Source organism: Salmo salar, chromosome ssa03, assembly GCF_905237065.1.
Source record: "Salmo salar chromosome ssa03, Ssal_v3.1, whole genome shotgun sequence".
Taxonomy (NCBI): domain Eukaryota; kingdom Metazoa; phylum Chordata; class Actinopteri; order Salmoniformes; family Salmonidae; genus Salmo; species Salmo salar.
The window spans coordinates 46374751-46391051 of record NC_059444.1 but is presented as its reverse complement, the minus strand read 5'-3'; the positions used below and the strand labels follow the sequence as shown (position 1 = coordinate 46391051).

Below are 16301 nucleotides of genomic sequence, written 5' to 3'. Positions count from 1 at the left end.
TTGGTTTTGTGAGGAAGCAGTCAGTTGGTTGTGTGAGTCAGTTGGAAGACATCCAGAACTGTTATAGACCGTTTAGAGAAATCTGCATCATTGCTTTTCAGCCCGCCCCCTATTCCCCCCAACACACACACACAGAGACAGACAGCTCTGTCACCATCAACAAGCCCACCCCCTATTTCCCCAACAGTCACACACACAGAGACAGACAGCCCTGTCACCATCAACAAGCCCACCCCCTATTCCCCCCAACACACACACACAGAGACAGACAGCCCTCTCACCATCAACATGCCCACCCCCTATTCCCCCAACACACACACACACACACACACACAGAGACAGACAGCCCTGTTACCATCAACAAGCCCACCCCCATTCCCCCATTCCCCTAACACACACACACAGAGAAAGACAGCCTTGTGACCGTCAACAAGCCCACCACCTATTCCCCCACACACACACACACACACACACACACAGAGACAGACAGCCCTGTCACCATCAACAAGCCCACCCCCTATTCCCCCCAACACACACACACAGAGACAGACAGCCCTGTCACCATCAACAAGCCCACCCCCTATTCCCCCAACACACACACACAGAGACAGACAGCCTTGTGACCGTCAACAAGCCCACCCCCTATTCCCCCCAACACACACACGTACGCACGCACGCTTGCACACACACACACACACACACACACACACACACACACACACACACACACACACACACACACACACACACACACACACACACACACACGCGCACACACAGAGACAGACAGCCTTGTCACTCAGTTCCTGCTGTGTTCGTTGACTTGAGGTATGTTTGTCTGAGTGGATGTGAGAGACACACAGGATTGATGTGATCTTACAAGCCATCAGGTTGAGCACAGCTTTCTCAAACATGACCTGAAGTGTGCCGGCCCCCAAGCAAACGCTGCTGTCACCTCAGCCAACCACGGCTGTCGTCTCCCTGAACAGCCAATGAGGGGTGACAGCTGTGGCATTCCCAAAACAAATCAGCAGTGCATTTGGTAACACTCTGCGTAGCCCTCACCAAGACGAGAACTCTAGGGGGGTGCTAATGCTCCAAATACTGTGTGTCAGTGTGTGTTGGTGTGTGTGTGTATTGGCCTGTGTGTCAGTGTGTGTTGGTGTGTGTGTGTGTACTGGCCTGTGTGTCAGTGTGTTTTGGTGTGTGTGTGTACTGGCCTGTGTGTTGACCTGTGTGTTGTGTTGGCATGTGTGTCTGCGAGGGCAGTTTATATGGCTGTGTGTATTTGTGAGTGTTTGTGTCACTATTCATTCTCCAATTCACGCTGTAAATGCGTCGGCATGGCAATGTCCCTTTGTTCTCTTCGATCCTCTCTCCCTCTCTCCTCCCTTCCCTCTCCCTCCCTCCCTCCCTCTTTCTCTCTCTTCTCTCTCCTTCTTTCCATCTCTTCTGTGTGTTTTCTGCCTGTCTTTAACCTGTGAACAGTCAAAGGGGACAGAGGGCTCTGTTGAGTTCTCGTCAAATCCTTACCTATTGATTACCACCCCAGTAGAAAGGCCATCCATACACATACAGATGTATATCCCAGTAAGAGAGGGCATAAACTGAATGAAATGCTATGCAGCACATACACACTGTAAAGCAGTTCAGCTCTGTTTTGTTGAAGAGTTGTGTGTAATGACTGTAGGTCAGTTAGTGGGGTGATGGGGTGGAAAGAAGCCAAATGGAGGAGCTAGTCTAGCCTGTTCTCCCCATAGAGAGAGAGAGAGAAGCAAGGACTTGTGCTCTCTCTCTCTCTCTCTCTCTCTCTCTCACACACACACACACACACACACACACACACACACACACACACACACACACACACACACACACACACACACACACACACACACACATAGCCTCTAATCTCCAGAGTGAGCCACAGTTATCCAGGCTGTACACACACAGAGTCATTTTTGGAAATGTATTGCAGAGTTTTTTTGGACAACAAACCACAACAGTTGAAATAGTTTTTCTATTGATGTTGTTGCTTGGTCATCAGGAGCACTATTGTGATATTTATCATGGTCCAAGATACAGGACTAGTCCACAGTGCTTGGTTTGTCAGTAGCTGATTGAGGTATTTTATATGTTGGGGTATTTTGCATTGCTTTGAATCAGGGATTTTGAGGCAATGTGTGGCATTTTTTATGCTTTGTGGTAATTAGGAATTGTATAGCTCATCTCATACTCCCAAACTCTGTCAATGTTTTACTGTAGCATGCTGGGAAACTGCATTGGATGGAAAAAAAAAATAAAAAAATAAAAATGTATGAAATGTATGCATTCACTACTGGAAGTCGCTCTGGATAAGAGCATCTGCTAAATGACTAAAATGTAAAATGTAAAAATGGTTGGTGGACTGGTTTGTTATCACTGTCCCAGTCTCCCTCCCTCCCTCCCAGTCGTCTAACCAAATTAAACTGTAAACTCTCTCTCCTTCCAACCCCGTCTCTCTCCCTCAGACTGTATCCAGGAGAGGCTTACAGGTCAGCTAACCAAATGAATAGCAACAGGAAGGAGGACATGGAGATCTCGTCCCACTACCGGCAGCTCCTGCGGGAGCTCAACGAGCAGCGGCAGCATGGCATCCTGTGTGACGCCTGTGTCATCGTGGATGGGAAGATCTTCAAGGCCCATAAGAACATCCTCCTGGGCTCCTCGCGCTACTTCAAGACCCTTTACTGCCAGGTGGGTGTGGGAGATCTGTGGAGATGTTTATGTATGTTGGTGGTGGAGGACTGGAAGTTGGCCTTAATCCCAGATCATAGATAAGTACTGCTGTCCCCTTTGCCTGCTCTAAATGGGGTTAATTGATTGATTGAATAACTGATTACCCTCATACTATGTTAAGCATATTGAGTTTGTGAGAAGGCACCCCAATGGTGGAACAAGCTTCCCCCTAATGTCGGGACAGTTGACTCTTCAACCCTACCTCTTCAAGGAATATCTTAAGTAAATCCCACGGCATGACTATGACTGTGATATGTGGTTGTCTCACCTAGCTATCTGAAGATGAATGTACTGACTATAACTGGTCCTCCTAGCTATCTGGAGATGAATGTACTGACTATGACTGGTCCACCTAGCTATCTGAAGATGAATGTACTGACTATGACTGGTCCACCTAGCTATCTGAAGATGAATGTACTGACTATGACTGGTCCACCTAGCTATCTGAAGATGAATGTACTGACTATGACTGGTCCACCCAGCTATCTGGAGATGAATGTATTGACTATGACTGGTCCACCTAGCTATCTGAAGATGAATGTACTGACTATGACTGGTCCACCCAGCTATCTGGAGATGAATGTACTGACTATGACTGGTCCACCTAGCTATCTGAAGATGAATGTACTGACTATGACTGGTCCACCTAGCTATCTAGAGATGAATGCACTGACTATGACTGGTCCACCTAGCTATCTGGAGATGAATGTACTGACTATGACTGGTCCACCTAGCTATCTGGAGATGAATGTACTGACCATGACTGTGATACGTGGTTTTCTCACCTAGCTATCTGAAGATGAATGTACTGACTATGACTGGTCCACCTAGCTATCTGGAGATGAATGTACTGACTATGACTGGTCCACCTAGCTATCTGGAGATGAATGTACTGACTATGACTGGTCCACCTAGCTATCTGAAGATGAAGGTACTGACTATGACTGGTCCACCTAGCTATCTGGAGATGAATGTACTGACTATAACTGTGATATGTGGTTGTCTCACCTAGCTACTGTATCATGAGATGAATGCTCTGGATAAGAGCGTCTGCTAAGTGTCTAAAATGTAAACGGCTATACAATACGACAGGTCATCAAACATATTATTATTCATCATTCAGGTGAAGAAAGGGGCGGAGCCACATCACCAGACAACTGTCACTCACCTGGACATCGTCACAGCGACGGGCTTCAAAGCCATTCTGGACTTCATGTACTCGGCCCACCTGGCGCTGACCAGTAAAAATGTCATTGAGGTGATGTCAGCTGCCAGCTACCTGCAAATGACCGACATTGTCCAGGCCTGTCACGGCTTCATCAAGGCTGCACTGGACATCAGTATCCGCTCGGAACTGGCCGACGAACTGGCCGACTTTGAGATGGGGGCTGCCTCGGGCGCTGGTATAGGGGGAGGTGGAGGAGGAGTTGGGGGAGTTATAGGGGGAGGAGTAGGAGGGTTAGGAGGGGTGGCGTCAGAAGCCTTGGTGTCTATCATATCAGGACGAAGCTCCTCGCCCTGGCTGGGGAGGCGTACAAGCCCGGCCAACTCCTCTGGGGACTCCGCCATTGCCAGCTGCCATGAGGGTAGTGGCAGTACATATGGGAAAGAGGACCAGGAGCCACCCAAGAGCCACGAGAGCCAGGAGGACGGTGGTCATGACTCCCAGCCCGCCTGGCCACACAACTACCGCCCCATCACTGTCAAAGAGGAACAAGTCTCACCCTCCTCCGTTTCTCACCCTCGGGATGGGCCCAATGTGGGTGCAGGGACACAGGGGGATCATGGGGGAGGAGGTGAAGGGCCGTGGCAGCCCTCTGGGTCTGGGCGGAGGAAGAACAGGAAGAACAAGGACACGGTCAGACACATTACCCAGCAGACCGAGGGGGACAGAGACAGCAGGCCGGGGTCGCCGCTGCCCTCCATGATGGGCGTGACGGGGTGGAGCTACAATGGAAAAGACATCCCAGGTAGGACACTCTTACCCTGGGTACATGGGAGGGGAGGGTGTGGTGGGTTACAGAGAGAGTGTGATGGAGCTGGCATGGTGGTCCAGGATCCCAGATAGGTGAGCTTCATCCTCGGTACAGGAGAAGGTACAGGAGAATGCTTTGCTTGTATCTACTTAATCCATATTTGGTAACATGATTATCTTATATCATTTTGAAAGGTAAAGCAAAAGGCACATACAGTTGAAGTCGGAAGTTTACATACACTTAGGTTGGAGTCATTAAAACTAGTTTTTCAACCACTCCACACATTTCTTGATAACAAACGATAGTTTTGGCAAGTTGGTTAGGACATCTACGTTTTGCATGACACAAGTAATTTTTCAAACAATTGTTTTCAGACAGATTATTTCACTTCTAATTCACTGTATCACAATTCCAGTGGGTCAGAAGTTTACATACACTAAGTTGACTGTGCCTTTAAACAGCTTGGAAAATTCCAGAAATGATGTCATGGCTTTAGAAGCTTCTGATAGGCTATTTGACATAATTTGAGGTGTACCTGTGGATGTATTTCAAGGCCTACCTTCAATCTCAGTGCCTCTTTGCATGACATCTGTACAAACAATAGTACGCAAGTATAAACACCATCGGACCACGCAGCCGTCATACCGCTCAGGAAGGAGACGCGTTCTGTCTCCTAGAGATGAATGTACTTTGGTGCGGAAAGTGCATATCAATCCCAGAACAACAGCAAAGGACCTTGTGAAGATGCTGGAGGAAACAGGTACAAAATTATCTATATCCACAGTAAAACGAGTCCTATATCGACACAACCTGATAGGCCGCTCAGCAAGGAAGAAGCCACTGCTCCAAAACCGCCATAAAAAAGCAAGACTACGGTTTGCAACTGCACATGGGGATAAAGACTGTACTTTTTGGAGAAATGTCTTCTGGTCTGATGAAACCAAAATAAAACTGTTTGGCCATGACCATCGTTGTGTTTGGAGGAAAAAGGGGGAGGCTTGCAAACCGAAGAACACCATCCCAACCGTGAAGCACGGGGGTGGCAGCATCATGTGGTGGGGGTGCTTTGCTGCAGGAGGGACTGGTGCACTTCACAAAATAGATTGTTTTCCTCCCTCATGATACCATGTGGATATATTGAAGCAACATCTCAAGACATCAGTCAAGAAGTTAAAGCTTGGTCGCAAATGGGTCTTCCAAATGGACAATGACCCCAAGCATACTTCCAAAGTTGTGGCAAAATGGCTTAAGGACAACAAAGTCAAGGTATTGGAGTGGCCATCACAAAGCCCTGACCGCAATCCTATCGAAAATTTGTGGGCAGAACTGAAAAAGCGTGTACGAGCAAGGAGGCCTACCAACCTGACTCAGTTACACCAGCTCTGTCAGGAGGAATGGGCCAAAATTCACCCAACTTATTGTGGGAAGCTTGTGGAAGGCTTCCCGAAACGTTTGACCCAGGTTAAACAATTTAAAGGCAATGCTACCATTTTTTTATTTTATTTCACCTATATTTAAATTATTTATTCATTTTTTATTTCACCTTTATTTAACCAGGTAGGCAAGTTGAGAACAAGTTCTCATTTACAACTGCGACCTGGCCAAGATAAAGCAAAGCAGTTCGACACATACAACAACACAGTTACACATGGAATAAATAAACATACAATCAATAATACAGTACAATTTAAAAATACTAATTGAGTGTATGTAACCTTCTGACCCACTGGGAATGTGATGAAAGAAATAAAAGCTGAAATAAATCATTCTCTCTATTATTATTCTGACATTTCACATTCTTAAAATAAAGTGGTGATCCTAACTGAACTAAGACAGGGAATTGTTACTAGGATTAAATGTCAGGAATTGTGAAAAACTGAGTTAAATTTGTATTTGGCTAAGGTGTATGTAAAATTCCGACCTCAAATGTAAAAAATGTTAGACAGTACAGATGAATTGCCTTAGATAACAAACCTCTTCCCAGAAACCTGCTGATCTTTGGAATAGACATTTAGAAAACAATGGGAGTGTTTAGATTCCTTTAGAGGGAACATTAAACCATTCGATGTGTGTCTTTCTCTCCTTTACGGCCATCGGCAGACGTCAGGAGGTACAAGAGTGTGTGTGTGTGTGTGTGTGTGTGTCTGACACAGGCTGGCTTCGATAGTTACGAGATGTGTGTGTGTGTGTGTGTGTGTGTGTGTGTGTGTGTGTGTGTGTGTGTGTGTGTGTGTGTGTGTGTGTGTGTGTGTGTGTGTGTGTGGATAGGTAGATCATTAAAAGTGAGGGGAAGCTAATCATGGGTGCATTAAGGGAGTTGGCTGTGAAATGGGCACACGCGTGGTAGCAGCTAAAGAAAACAGGATAATTGAATTGACCTGGGTCAGCGCATGGATTACCAGCGCGTCCTCGCCATCCAGACTCTGGGGTTTAGGGAAGGACTTCTCTGAAGAGGGAGGAGGGGGAGAGATGAAGAGGAGAAAGACAGGGCTGGGTGGGAGGAGTAGGGGGGAAGGAGAGGGAAGGGTGGCAAGTTAGGAGAGAAGAGGGGGAGGGAAAACAGAGAGGGAGGGCAGAAGAGAAAAAAGTATGGGGCAAGGCAGAATCGGAGACGGGGAGGGAGAGAGGTGAGAGAGAGGCTAGAAGGAGGAGGGAGAGTGGGGAGAGGCAGGAAAGGGATTGAGAGGGTGGGAGGGAGGGAGGGAGGATCCGTATAAGCTTTTTATTAATTTACCTTCTTAACTCTAAATTGTCTTGAAGTCCGGGGCACATAAACACACACACACACACAACCACACACACAACCACACACACAACCACACACACACACACACACACACACACACACACACACACACACACACACACACACACACACACACACACACACACACACACACACACACACACACACACACACACACACACACACACACAGAGAGACACAATACATAAACACTCACACACACCTGCACGCACACATGCATGCACAGTTTTGTCCAAACCAGAGTAAGGTTGCATGGTTGGCATTACCCAGGAAATGTTCTCTCAGCATTGACTAAAGGTTACAGGAAGTCTCTGTTTGCCGGTAATGTATTTTGGCAGCGTTTGGCACTAGTGCAGCCAAACCCAGGCATTTACCTATCAGTGGTATTTTGCCTTCCATATTTTGTGAAAGGTTTTTGGTACAGTAGTTCAAGCTGTCAGAGGTTGAATTGCTGTTTCCCCTGGCAGAGCTGGTCTTTGGATGTGTCAGAGTAGTGGTTTAGTTGAAGTCTTGTGTGCAGTAATGGGGTGTTGTCTTTCAGGGGTTGAGAGTATTGGTATTGTGTCGTCTGACCATGGAGTTTTAGCAATATGGGTTTAGTGGCTGTACGAGAGGAAGGGTTGTGTGTTTGAGGGAGGGGTTTGGGGTTGTACTGGTAGTTTATAGAGGAATGGTGGGATTCAATGGAGGCTGCTGAGGGGCGGACGGCTCATAATAATGTCTGGAACGGAGCAAATGGAATGGCATCAAACACAAGGAAACCATGTATTTAATGTGTTTGATACTATTCCACCTATTCCGCTTCAGCCATTCCTACGAGCCCGTCCTCCCCAATTAAGGTGCAACCAACCACCTGTGGTGGGATTAGTAAAATAGTGTGTTTGTGTGTGTGTGGAGACACCATCCAGTCCGGTTGGTTTCTATGACGTCCTCTAGTAATGATAAGAGGGAGAAGGGCACCTCAACTCTGAGATTAGCTTAATTGCTTCATTCCTTATTGATGGAATAATACCTAAACGCTCTCTCTCTCTTCCTCTCTCACTGTCGCTCTCTCTTTGTTTGTCTGTCTCTCTCTCTGTCTGTTTCTCTGTCTCTCTCTCCCCCTCTTTGATAATGCCTCTCCATAGACGCTGGCTCTACTACCCCTTATAGACTTAGCTGTTTTAAGATGCCTCCTCTGAGTGGATGTTTTAGTGGAGCAGAGATGCTATCAGAGACTTAGAGATAGGACTGTCTATGTGTATGATGCTTCCAAACAGTATCAACAGTAGCAGTGGGAATATATTAAGCATGTAAGGATTGGTCAAGAAAACCCAACCCTAGGCAACACACTGACTAAGGTCTGGTTTCAATGATGGAATATTTTGGCATAGAGGAACTACGTCACTGCCTACGTCGAGAATGGGAAACAAATCATTCTGGGTACTCTCCCAACAAGTCACAAGGCAGTCATGCAAGAAGTTTGCAGGCAAAACCTTTGCAGGGCTTTTAGTTAAGGCAGTTGATGCAAACTAGCCACTTGCGAAATGCACTCATTAAAAATTACCTCTGTGATCTCCATCTTGCTAGCTTCTATTTTGTATTTTATTGAAGTGGATAAAGTAGTGTCGTAGGCAGTGACGTAGTTCCTTTATGCCAAAAGAGTCCATGATTGAAACCAGACCCTATAGTCACTGTGTTGCCTAGGGTTTTCAGACTATGTAAGGATCAGATAGTCTTAATACAGAGCCATTCAGTGTTTTCATGAAACTACATGTTGACTTAAACAGCTGGGAGAATTAGGATTTGGTTTCCTTAGATTCCCTTCACTTCCAAACATCTGCTGTGGGCTTGATATCATTATCGTGGCCAGTGAGCAGCAAACTGAATTCTCTGTGTGTTTGTGTGTGTGTGTGTGTGTCTGTGTCTGTGTCTCTCTGTGTGTGTGTGTGTGTGTGTGTGTGTGTGTGTGTGTGTGTGTGTGTGTGTGTGTGTGTGTGCACGTGCATGCATGCGTGTGTCTGTGCGCATCCGAATATGTGTGTGTGTGTGTGTGTTTTTGAACCCATTTGTGTGTGTGAATTTTCAAATCACATTTCATTAAATTATATGGATTTATTAGGTATTTGTTGGCTTGTATACAGTAGACATGTAGGATAATTTTGAATAGGGTATGTGTTTGTATACAGTAGACATGTAGGATCATTTTGAATAGGGTATGTGTTTGTATACAGTAGACATGTAGGATCATTTTGAATAGGGTATGTGTTTGTATACAGTAGACATGTAGGATCATTTTGAATAGAGTATGTGTTTGTATACAGTAGACATGTAGGATCATTTTGAATAGGGTATGTGTTTGTATACAGTAGACATGTAGGATCATTTTGAATAGGGTATGTGTTTGTATACAGTAGACATGTAGGATCATTTTGAATAGAGTATGTGTTTGTATACAGTAGACATGTAGGATCATTTTGAATAGGGTATGTGCTTGTATACAGTAGACATGTAGGATCATTTTGAATAGGGCATGTGTTTGTATACAGTAGACATGTAGGATCATTTTGAATAGGGTATGTGTTTGTATACCAACATTTCACTTGTATTCCATATTCCATGTTCAATCCTTTATTTGAAAATTGTGCTTAATAATAGTATTTGATAGGGACAGTATTTAGAAATACAATATATAAATAAGGCACACAATTATATTTTACAATTCGCTACCAAATAACACTTTAATGCAACTGTATTACTTCATATGACTCAAGCGTGGTAGTCGTTCTTAGGAACTATTTGATTTCTGTGTTACTTCTCTTCTTTACTGTCTCTCTCTTCCTGTTAGCTTTGTTTACGGGGTAAACGTAGGCTGTATACAGTTGCTGTTTGGACTAATAAAAAAGAACTGGTGAGTTTTGAGGTTTTTTTCCGTCTGTGAAAAACCCACATTGTGACCTTTTGGTTTGGCTAGGGGGATTTTTAGAAATTCTTAGGAGATGGACAGTGTGATGTGTACACACACACACACACACACACACACACACACACACACACACTGCTTAGAGCATCTGATAATGTAGATGTGTGCAGATCAGCCAAACAGGGGTTTTTCTCCAGCCCTAACTCATCGATTACACACAGTGTACTTCTCTCACTCTTTCTGCTATCTACTGGGGCTTCACAGTCTACCCAACAGCTACAACCACACCACTGGAGGCTGCTGAGGGGAGGATAGCTCTTAAGAATGGCTGGAATGGAGTAAATGGAATGACATCAAACACATGGTTTGATTCCATTCCATTCCCTCCATTCTTATGAGCCGTCCTCCCCTCAGCAGCCTCCACTGAACCACACACACACACACACACACACACACACACACACACACACACACACACACACACACACACACACACACACACACACACACACACACACACACACACACACACACTGTAAAACCCTTACACATACAGTACGGTTTAAACAAAGTATTTATTCAAGATGAGGTCAGACTTTATATGCTATTTCTCTGCAGATTATATGTTACCCATAGGTCCGCAACACTCTCTTAGACTAGGCCTAGAGTGTTGGTCACCTTGTAAACCATGTTAGGAAATGATTTTCATTAAATACAATCCCTTTATTGTTGTTAGCCGAGTACCAGACAGGCGTTCTGCTCTGTGTGTGTATTTGTATCTGTGCGTGTTTGGGCCTGTATTACTATTATACTCTCATCATTCTGACAATTCCCATGGGGCCTTCCACACTCACCTGGGGTAGCCAAAAAGGCGTCTTTAAAACTGCCCGCACTTCAGCACTTCTTCGTCAACTTTTTCTCTTGTTCTCTTATTCCTTCCTTCTCCCCAAGTCTCCACAGTCTAAAGGTGAACGCCTGAAATAATGAATCGGCTCCCCCTTTCACCCCGGTCTGCTCCGTACTCCAGTTAAGACTCTCCCCATAGTATTTGCACTTCATTAAACTTGAAATAGGTTTAATATTTAAAACACCATGAACAGATTTCAACCCCCTCACCCCTCTGGTTTTCTATCCCTCCTCTTTTTCCCAGTTTAATCATCTACTCTATATATTTCTCTTCCTCCTTTTAATTCACTGTTTCTCCATTAAAAACCAAAATAGATTTAATATTTCAAAACGTGGACTTAATTTTTAACCCCTCTCTTCACGACTCACTGATTGACAAGTACTGGGTTATGCCTGGGTGATGTTGAATTGTCTCTCTTTTTGTCTCACTTTCTCACTCTTTCTCTTTCTTGCCTTCTCTCACTCTCTTTCTCTTTTCCTCTCTTTCATTCCCCCTCAATCTCTCCTCTCTTCACCAACATCCCCCACATCTCTCTGCTCTTTGGCAGCCTTTCCACCCGGTTGACTTGTTGTGCCCCTGTCACCCCACCTCCCTCCCCTCTTCCCCCACTTCCCACTGTCCCTCAGTTTTGGGGCTGAATGGTTATTTGTTCTGTTGGTAGTCGTGACGGAAGACTGTTAAACTGTTTTTCCCCCTCCTCTCTCTTCTGTTTCTCCCCCTCCTCCTCTCTTCTGCCTCCTGTCTCTCTCTTTCAGTAGCCCACTGTTCTATTATCACCATGGTAACTACCACTTCTCAACGCCTACCCTCCATCTTTGTCATATGACCTCACATCCTGTTGGACATTATGGACAGTACACCAGCTGAAACCCCTACGCCTACACCACAAACACACACATGTACGCACACTAGCCTATTTTTCACCCTTTCATCTATTTTATCATCTAACACAGAGATCTGGTCCCCCCTGTCTTCCCTCTCTCTCACCTCCACTCTGTGTGTTCCACATAGTGACACCTGGTGTATTTATAAACCCTCTGGCTCCACAGAACCCTGGTGTACAGGAAGCCACCACCTCCCCAGGCCTGACCATGTCTTTTTCCAAAACGTCAGCACCCCCGCCTGTCAACAGACTGCCACTGGAACACAACTAAGAGGGAGGGATAGGAGAAGGAGAGAAGAGGGGAAATTGCTGAGGAGCGTTGATGAGAGGATTAGTGAAGGGTGGAGGAGAGAGGAGCGACTGAGCTGGGGGGTTAAAGATTAGCCATCTCATCGTGCACCTGGGCAGGGCCTGTGCTCCCCAGCTAACCACAGCCCATGCACACACACACACACACACACACACACCGGATGCACTCAGCACATACATACACGCAAGTATGTGCGCTCAGCGCACATTGATCGTTCAGATCTAAAGTTACCCAGAAGGCACCCTGACAGGATGTCCTGTTGGCGCAGGGGGCTGCTGTGGTTGAACATTCACAGTATCTCAAACAAACACACACACACACACACACACACACACACACACACACACACACACACACACACACACACACACACACACACACACACACACACACACACACACACACACACTGCAACAGACAACATGCAAATATGCCCACACCTAAAGGCATACTCACACTGTGGATGAACCCTGGACTGTGAGCAACCATGTGTAGTAGTATAGGGCTAGTGTGGTTCTGTATTGAGATATGGGGAGAAGATTGACTGACATAGTAGAATGGATGTGTTACGAAGGAACCAGTTGAGGAAATGGCAGTAGTGTGGAGCAAAGTGGAGGGCAGTTGGACTGCTGTAGTTTGACAGTGTATTAACTAAGACTCCGGTGCTGCTGTAGTGATGGGATGCTCTGTAATGGCTAGATCAGTCAGACGGTTGGCCTGAACTATCCTGGCCTGTCCAGCTCTCTGTGGTGTAACTCTGCTCAGACCTCTGACTGGGTGTTATTCACCAGCACGCTGGACAGAGAGGGAGGGGAGAGTGGTGGTTTAAATGCCTGAGTGTGTGTGTGTGTGTGTGTGTGTGTGTGTGTGTGTGTGTGTGTGTGTGTGTGTGTGTGTGTGTGTGTGTGTGTGTGTGTGTGTGTGTGTGTGTGTGTGTGTGTGTGTGTGTGTGTGTGTGTGTGTGTGTGTGTGTGTGTGTGGCAGAACTCGACAGTGAACAAAGTGTGCGTTTTTCTGTGTGTGTGTTTGTGTGTGTCTGCATGTGGCTTTTAAGTGTGCGAGAGAGAGAAGCCCTCAAACCAATCCCTGGGGCGTCTTAAACTTACTCTCTCTCTCTTGGTCCTCTTGTTTATTTTAGAGAGCTTTGTTCTATTTACTGTAGTGAACTCCCCCTTCACACACACACTCCTTCACCCGTCTGACCAGTATGAGAAGGGGGGGAGTGGGTGAGGACAAACGTACGCCCCTAACAGGATGTGGAGGTTTGCTGGCTTGTGGGTGTGTCAGATTGGCCAAGTCACAACTTACTCACAACACACGCACACACAATCGTGCTCGAGGGCAAAGTCTCCCTTCCTTTGACACGTTCATCCTTCCCTTCCCTGTTCCTCCCACCCGTTCCTCCTCCCTCTCTTACCCCTCAACCTTTCCCTCCCTTGCTCACCCCCTCCCTGTCCTTCCCATCTGACAGCAACATACTCCCTTCTTTTTAAAGAAGAGATTCAAGTGTTGTTGAAAGCACGGAGGACAATGAAGAGGATAACACATTAGGTGTTTTTGTGTTGAATGCTTTCACGTGGGGTGGTTGTTGGGTCTATGTGTGTTGAGTGGGTATGTGTATTGTTGTATAGGGCTCTTTGAGTATGTGTGTCATTATATTTGTCCGTCAGAGAGGGCCAAAGGAAGTCCTGGAAGCCACTGTCTGTCCTTCATTTCCATCTGTCCTCTCCTCCATCCCTCCATCCCTCTTTTTCACACTGTCACTTCTGCTCTCCTTCATATATTGGAGCTGTGTGTGTGTGTGTGTGTGTGTGTGTGTGTGTGTGTGTGTGTGTGTGTGTGTGTGTGTGTGTGTGTGTGTGTGTGTGTGTGTGCACGTGCACGTGTGTGTGTGTTACAGTATATTTTTTGGACTGCACACGTTCACATGCAAATCCCAAATTATACCCAGTGTTTTTCTTGGTGACAGTTTAAACTCTTTTAATCAATCAACCTCCTTCAACCCCTTCTTAACCTGCCTTCTCAGCCGTACTAATCTTTCTTCTGCCCTTATGCCCCCTTCATCCCGTTTATCTCTCCTCTCCTCTTACATCTTCCCCTCTTTACCCCTGCTACCCTCACACTGCATGGGCATGCTATGAGGGAGTGAGGCCTACTGTACATCCACACCACAGGCCTACTACACACTAACAATTAGGGTTCCATGTGGAACCATATTGACCCAAACAACACTTTGAGCCTTTAAATGGTTCTTTCCACTTTTAGTGAAAATTAAAATATATTGGCGGCGGCTCATTCAAATATTTTGTGGTGTGGTTTGCACACAGCTCTTTTTGTGCAACTGTGAGTGAGAGTGTCATTCCATTTGATCTAATCTGTTGTGTAGTTATTACCTGTTGGATGGCCTTGTGTCAATAGAGAGCAGCTGTTCCAGAGCTAGCACACCTGATTCAACTTGGTAATAAACACAATCATCACACCTATTGAATTCTAACAATATAATATGGCTATTAAACAAGAATAAAAAATCCTCTATGGTTCTACAAAGACCATTGAGATTGAGAAAGGTTCTTTAAAGAGCCATTCTCCATGAAACCATTAAAACGTGCTCTATATAGCCCCCAAAAGGTTTTTAACCATAGCGGAATCCTATTTTGGTGCTATATAGAATATTTTTGGAATGTTTTTTTTTACAGAACCTTAGGAAAGGGTAATAGCACCGTATAGGTTCCATTTAGAACCTTATGAGCATGGTTCTTTATAGAACCTTAGGAAAGGGTAATAGCACCGTATAGCTTCCATTTAGAACCTTATGAGCATGGTTCTTTATAGAACCTTAGGAAAGGGTAATAGCACCGTATAGGTTCCATTTAGAACCTTATGAACATGGTTCTTTATAGAACCTTAGGAAAGGGTAATAGCACTGTATAGGTTCCATTTACAACCTTATGAGCATGGTTCTTTATAGAACCTTCAAAAAAAGGTTCCATTTAGCACCAAAAAGAGTTCCGTTATATTTACAAGCCAAAGAACCCTTATTTGGCACGACGTAGAACCATTTGTTTTTAGAATGTACACCTCAGGGCCAACATGTTGGTGCGGGAATCCCAAGACAGTAGGAGTGAGAAAGAGAACAGAGAGAAGAGGGAGATGGAATAATGGAGTGGAAAGAGAACAGAGAGAAGAGGGAGATGGAATAATGGAGTGGAGAGGGAAGGGGGAGATGGAAAAATGGAGTGGAAAGAGAAGAGGGGGAGATGGAATAATGGAGTGGAAAGAGAAGAGAGAGAAGGAGGAGATGGAATATTGGAGTGGAGAGAGAAGGGGGAGATGGAATAATTTAGTGGAAAGAGAAGAGAGAGAAGGAGGAGATGGAATAATGGAGTGGAAAGAGAAGAGAGAAGGAGGAGATGGAATAATGGAGTGGAGAGAAAGGGGGACATGGAATAATGGAGTGAGAAAGAGAAGAGAGAGAAGGGGGAGATGGAATAATGGAGTGGAAAGAGAAGAGGGAGAAGGAGGAGATGGAATAATGTAGTGGAAAGAGAAGGGAGAGCAGGGGGAGATGAAGTAATGGAGTGGAGAGAGAAGGGAGAGATGGAATAATGGAGTGGAAAGAGAAGAGAGAGATGGAGGAGATGGAATAATGGAGTGGCGAGAGAAGGGGGAGATGGAATAATGGAGTGGAAAGAGAAGAGAGAGAAGGGGGAGATGGAATAATGGAGTGGAAAGAGAAGAGAGAGAAGGAGGAGATGGAATATTGGAGTGGAGAGAGAAG

General features: G+C 45.5%; 1 protein-coding gene across 2 annotated transcripts in view; it reads left to right on the top strand.

Annotated features, from left to right (window-relative positions):
* The window catches only part of zbtb46 (zinc finger and BTB domain containing 46), a 130533-nt gene that overhangs the window by 53487 nt on the left and 60745 nt on the right, over positions 1-16301 (top strand). For both annotated transcript variants that reach the window (XM_045714900.1, XM_014191964.2), the window contains exons 2-3: positions 2511-2736; positions 3902-4748. In XM_045714900.1, the coding sequence (XP_045570856.1) occupies positions 2548-2736; positions 3902-4748 (1036 nt within the window). In that variant the 5' untranslated portion in view covers positions 2511-2547. The remainder of the gene's footprint in view (positions 1-2510; positions 2737-3901; positions 4749-16301) is intronic.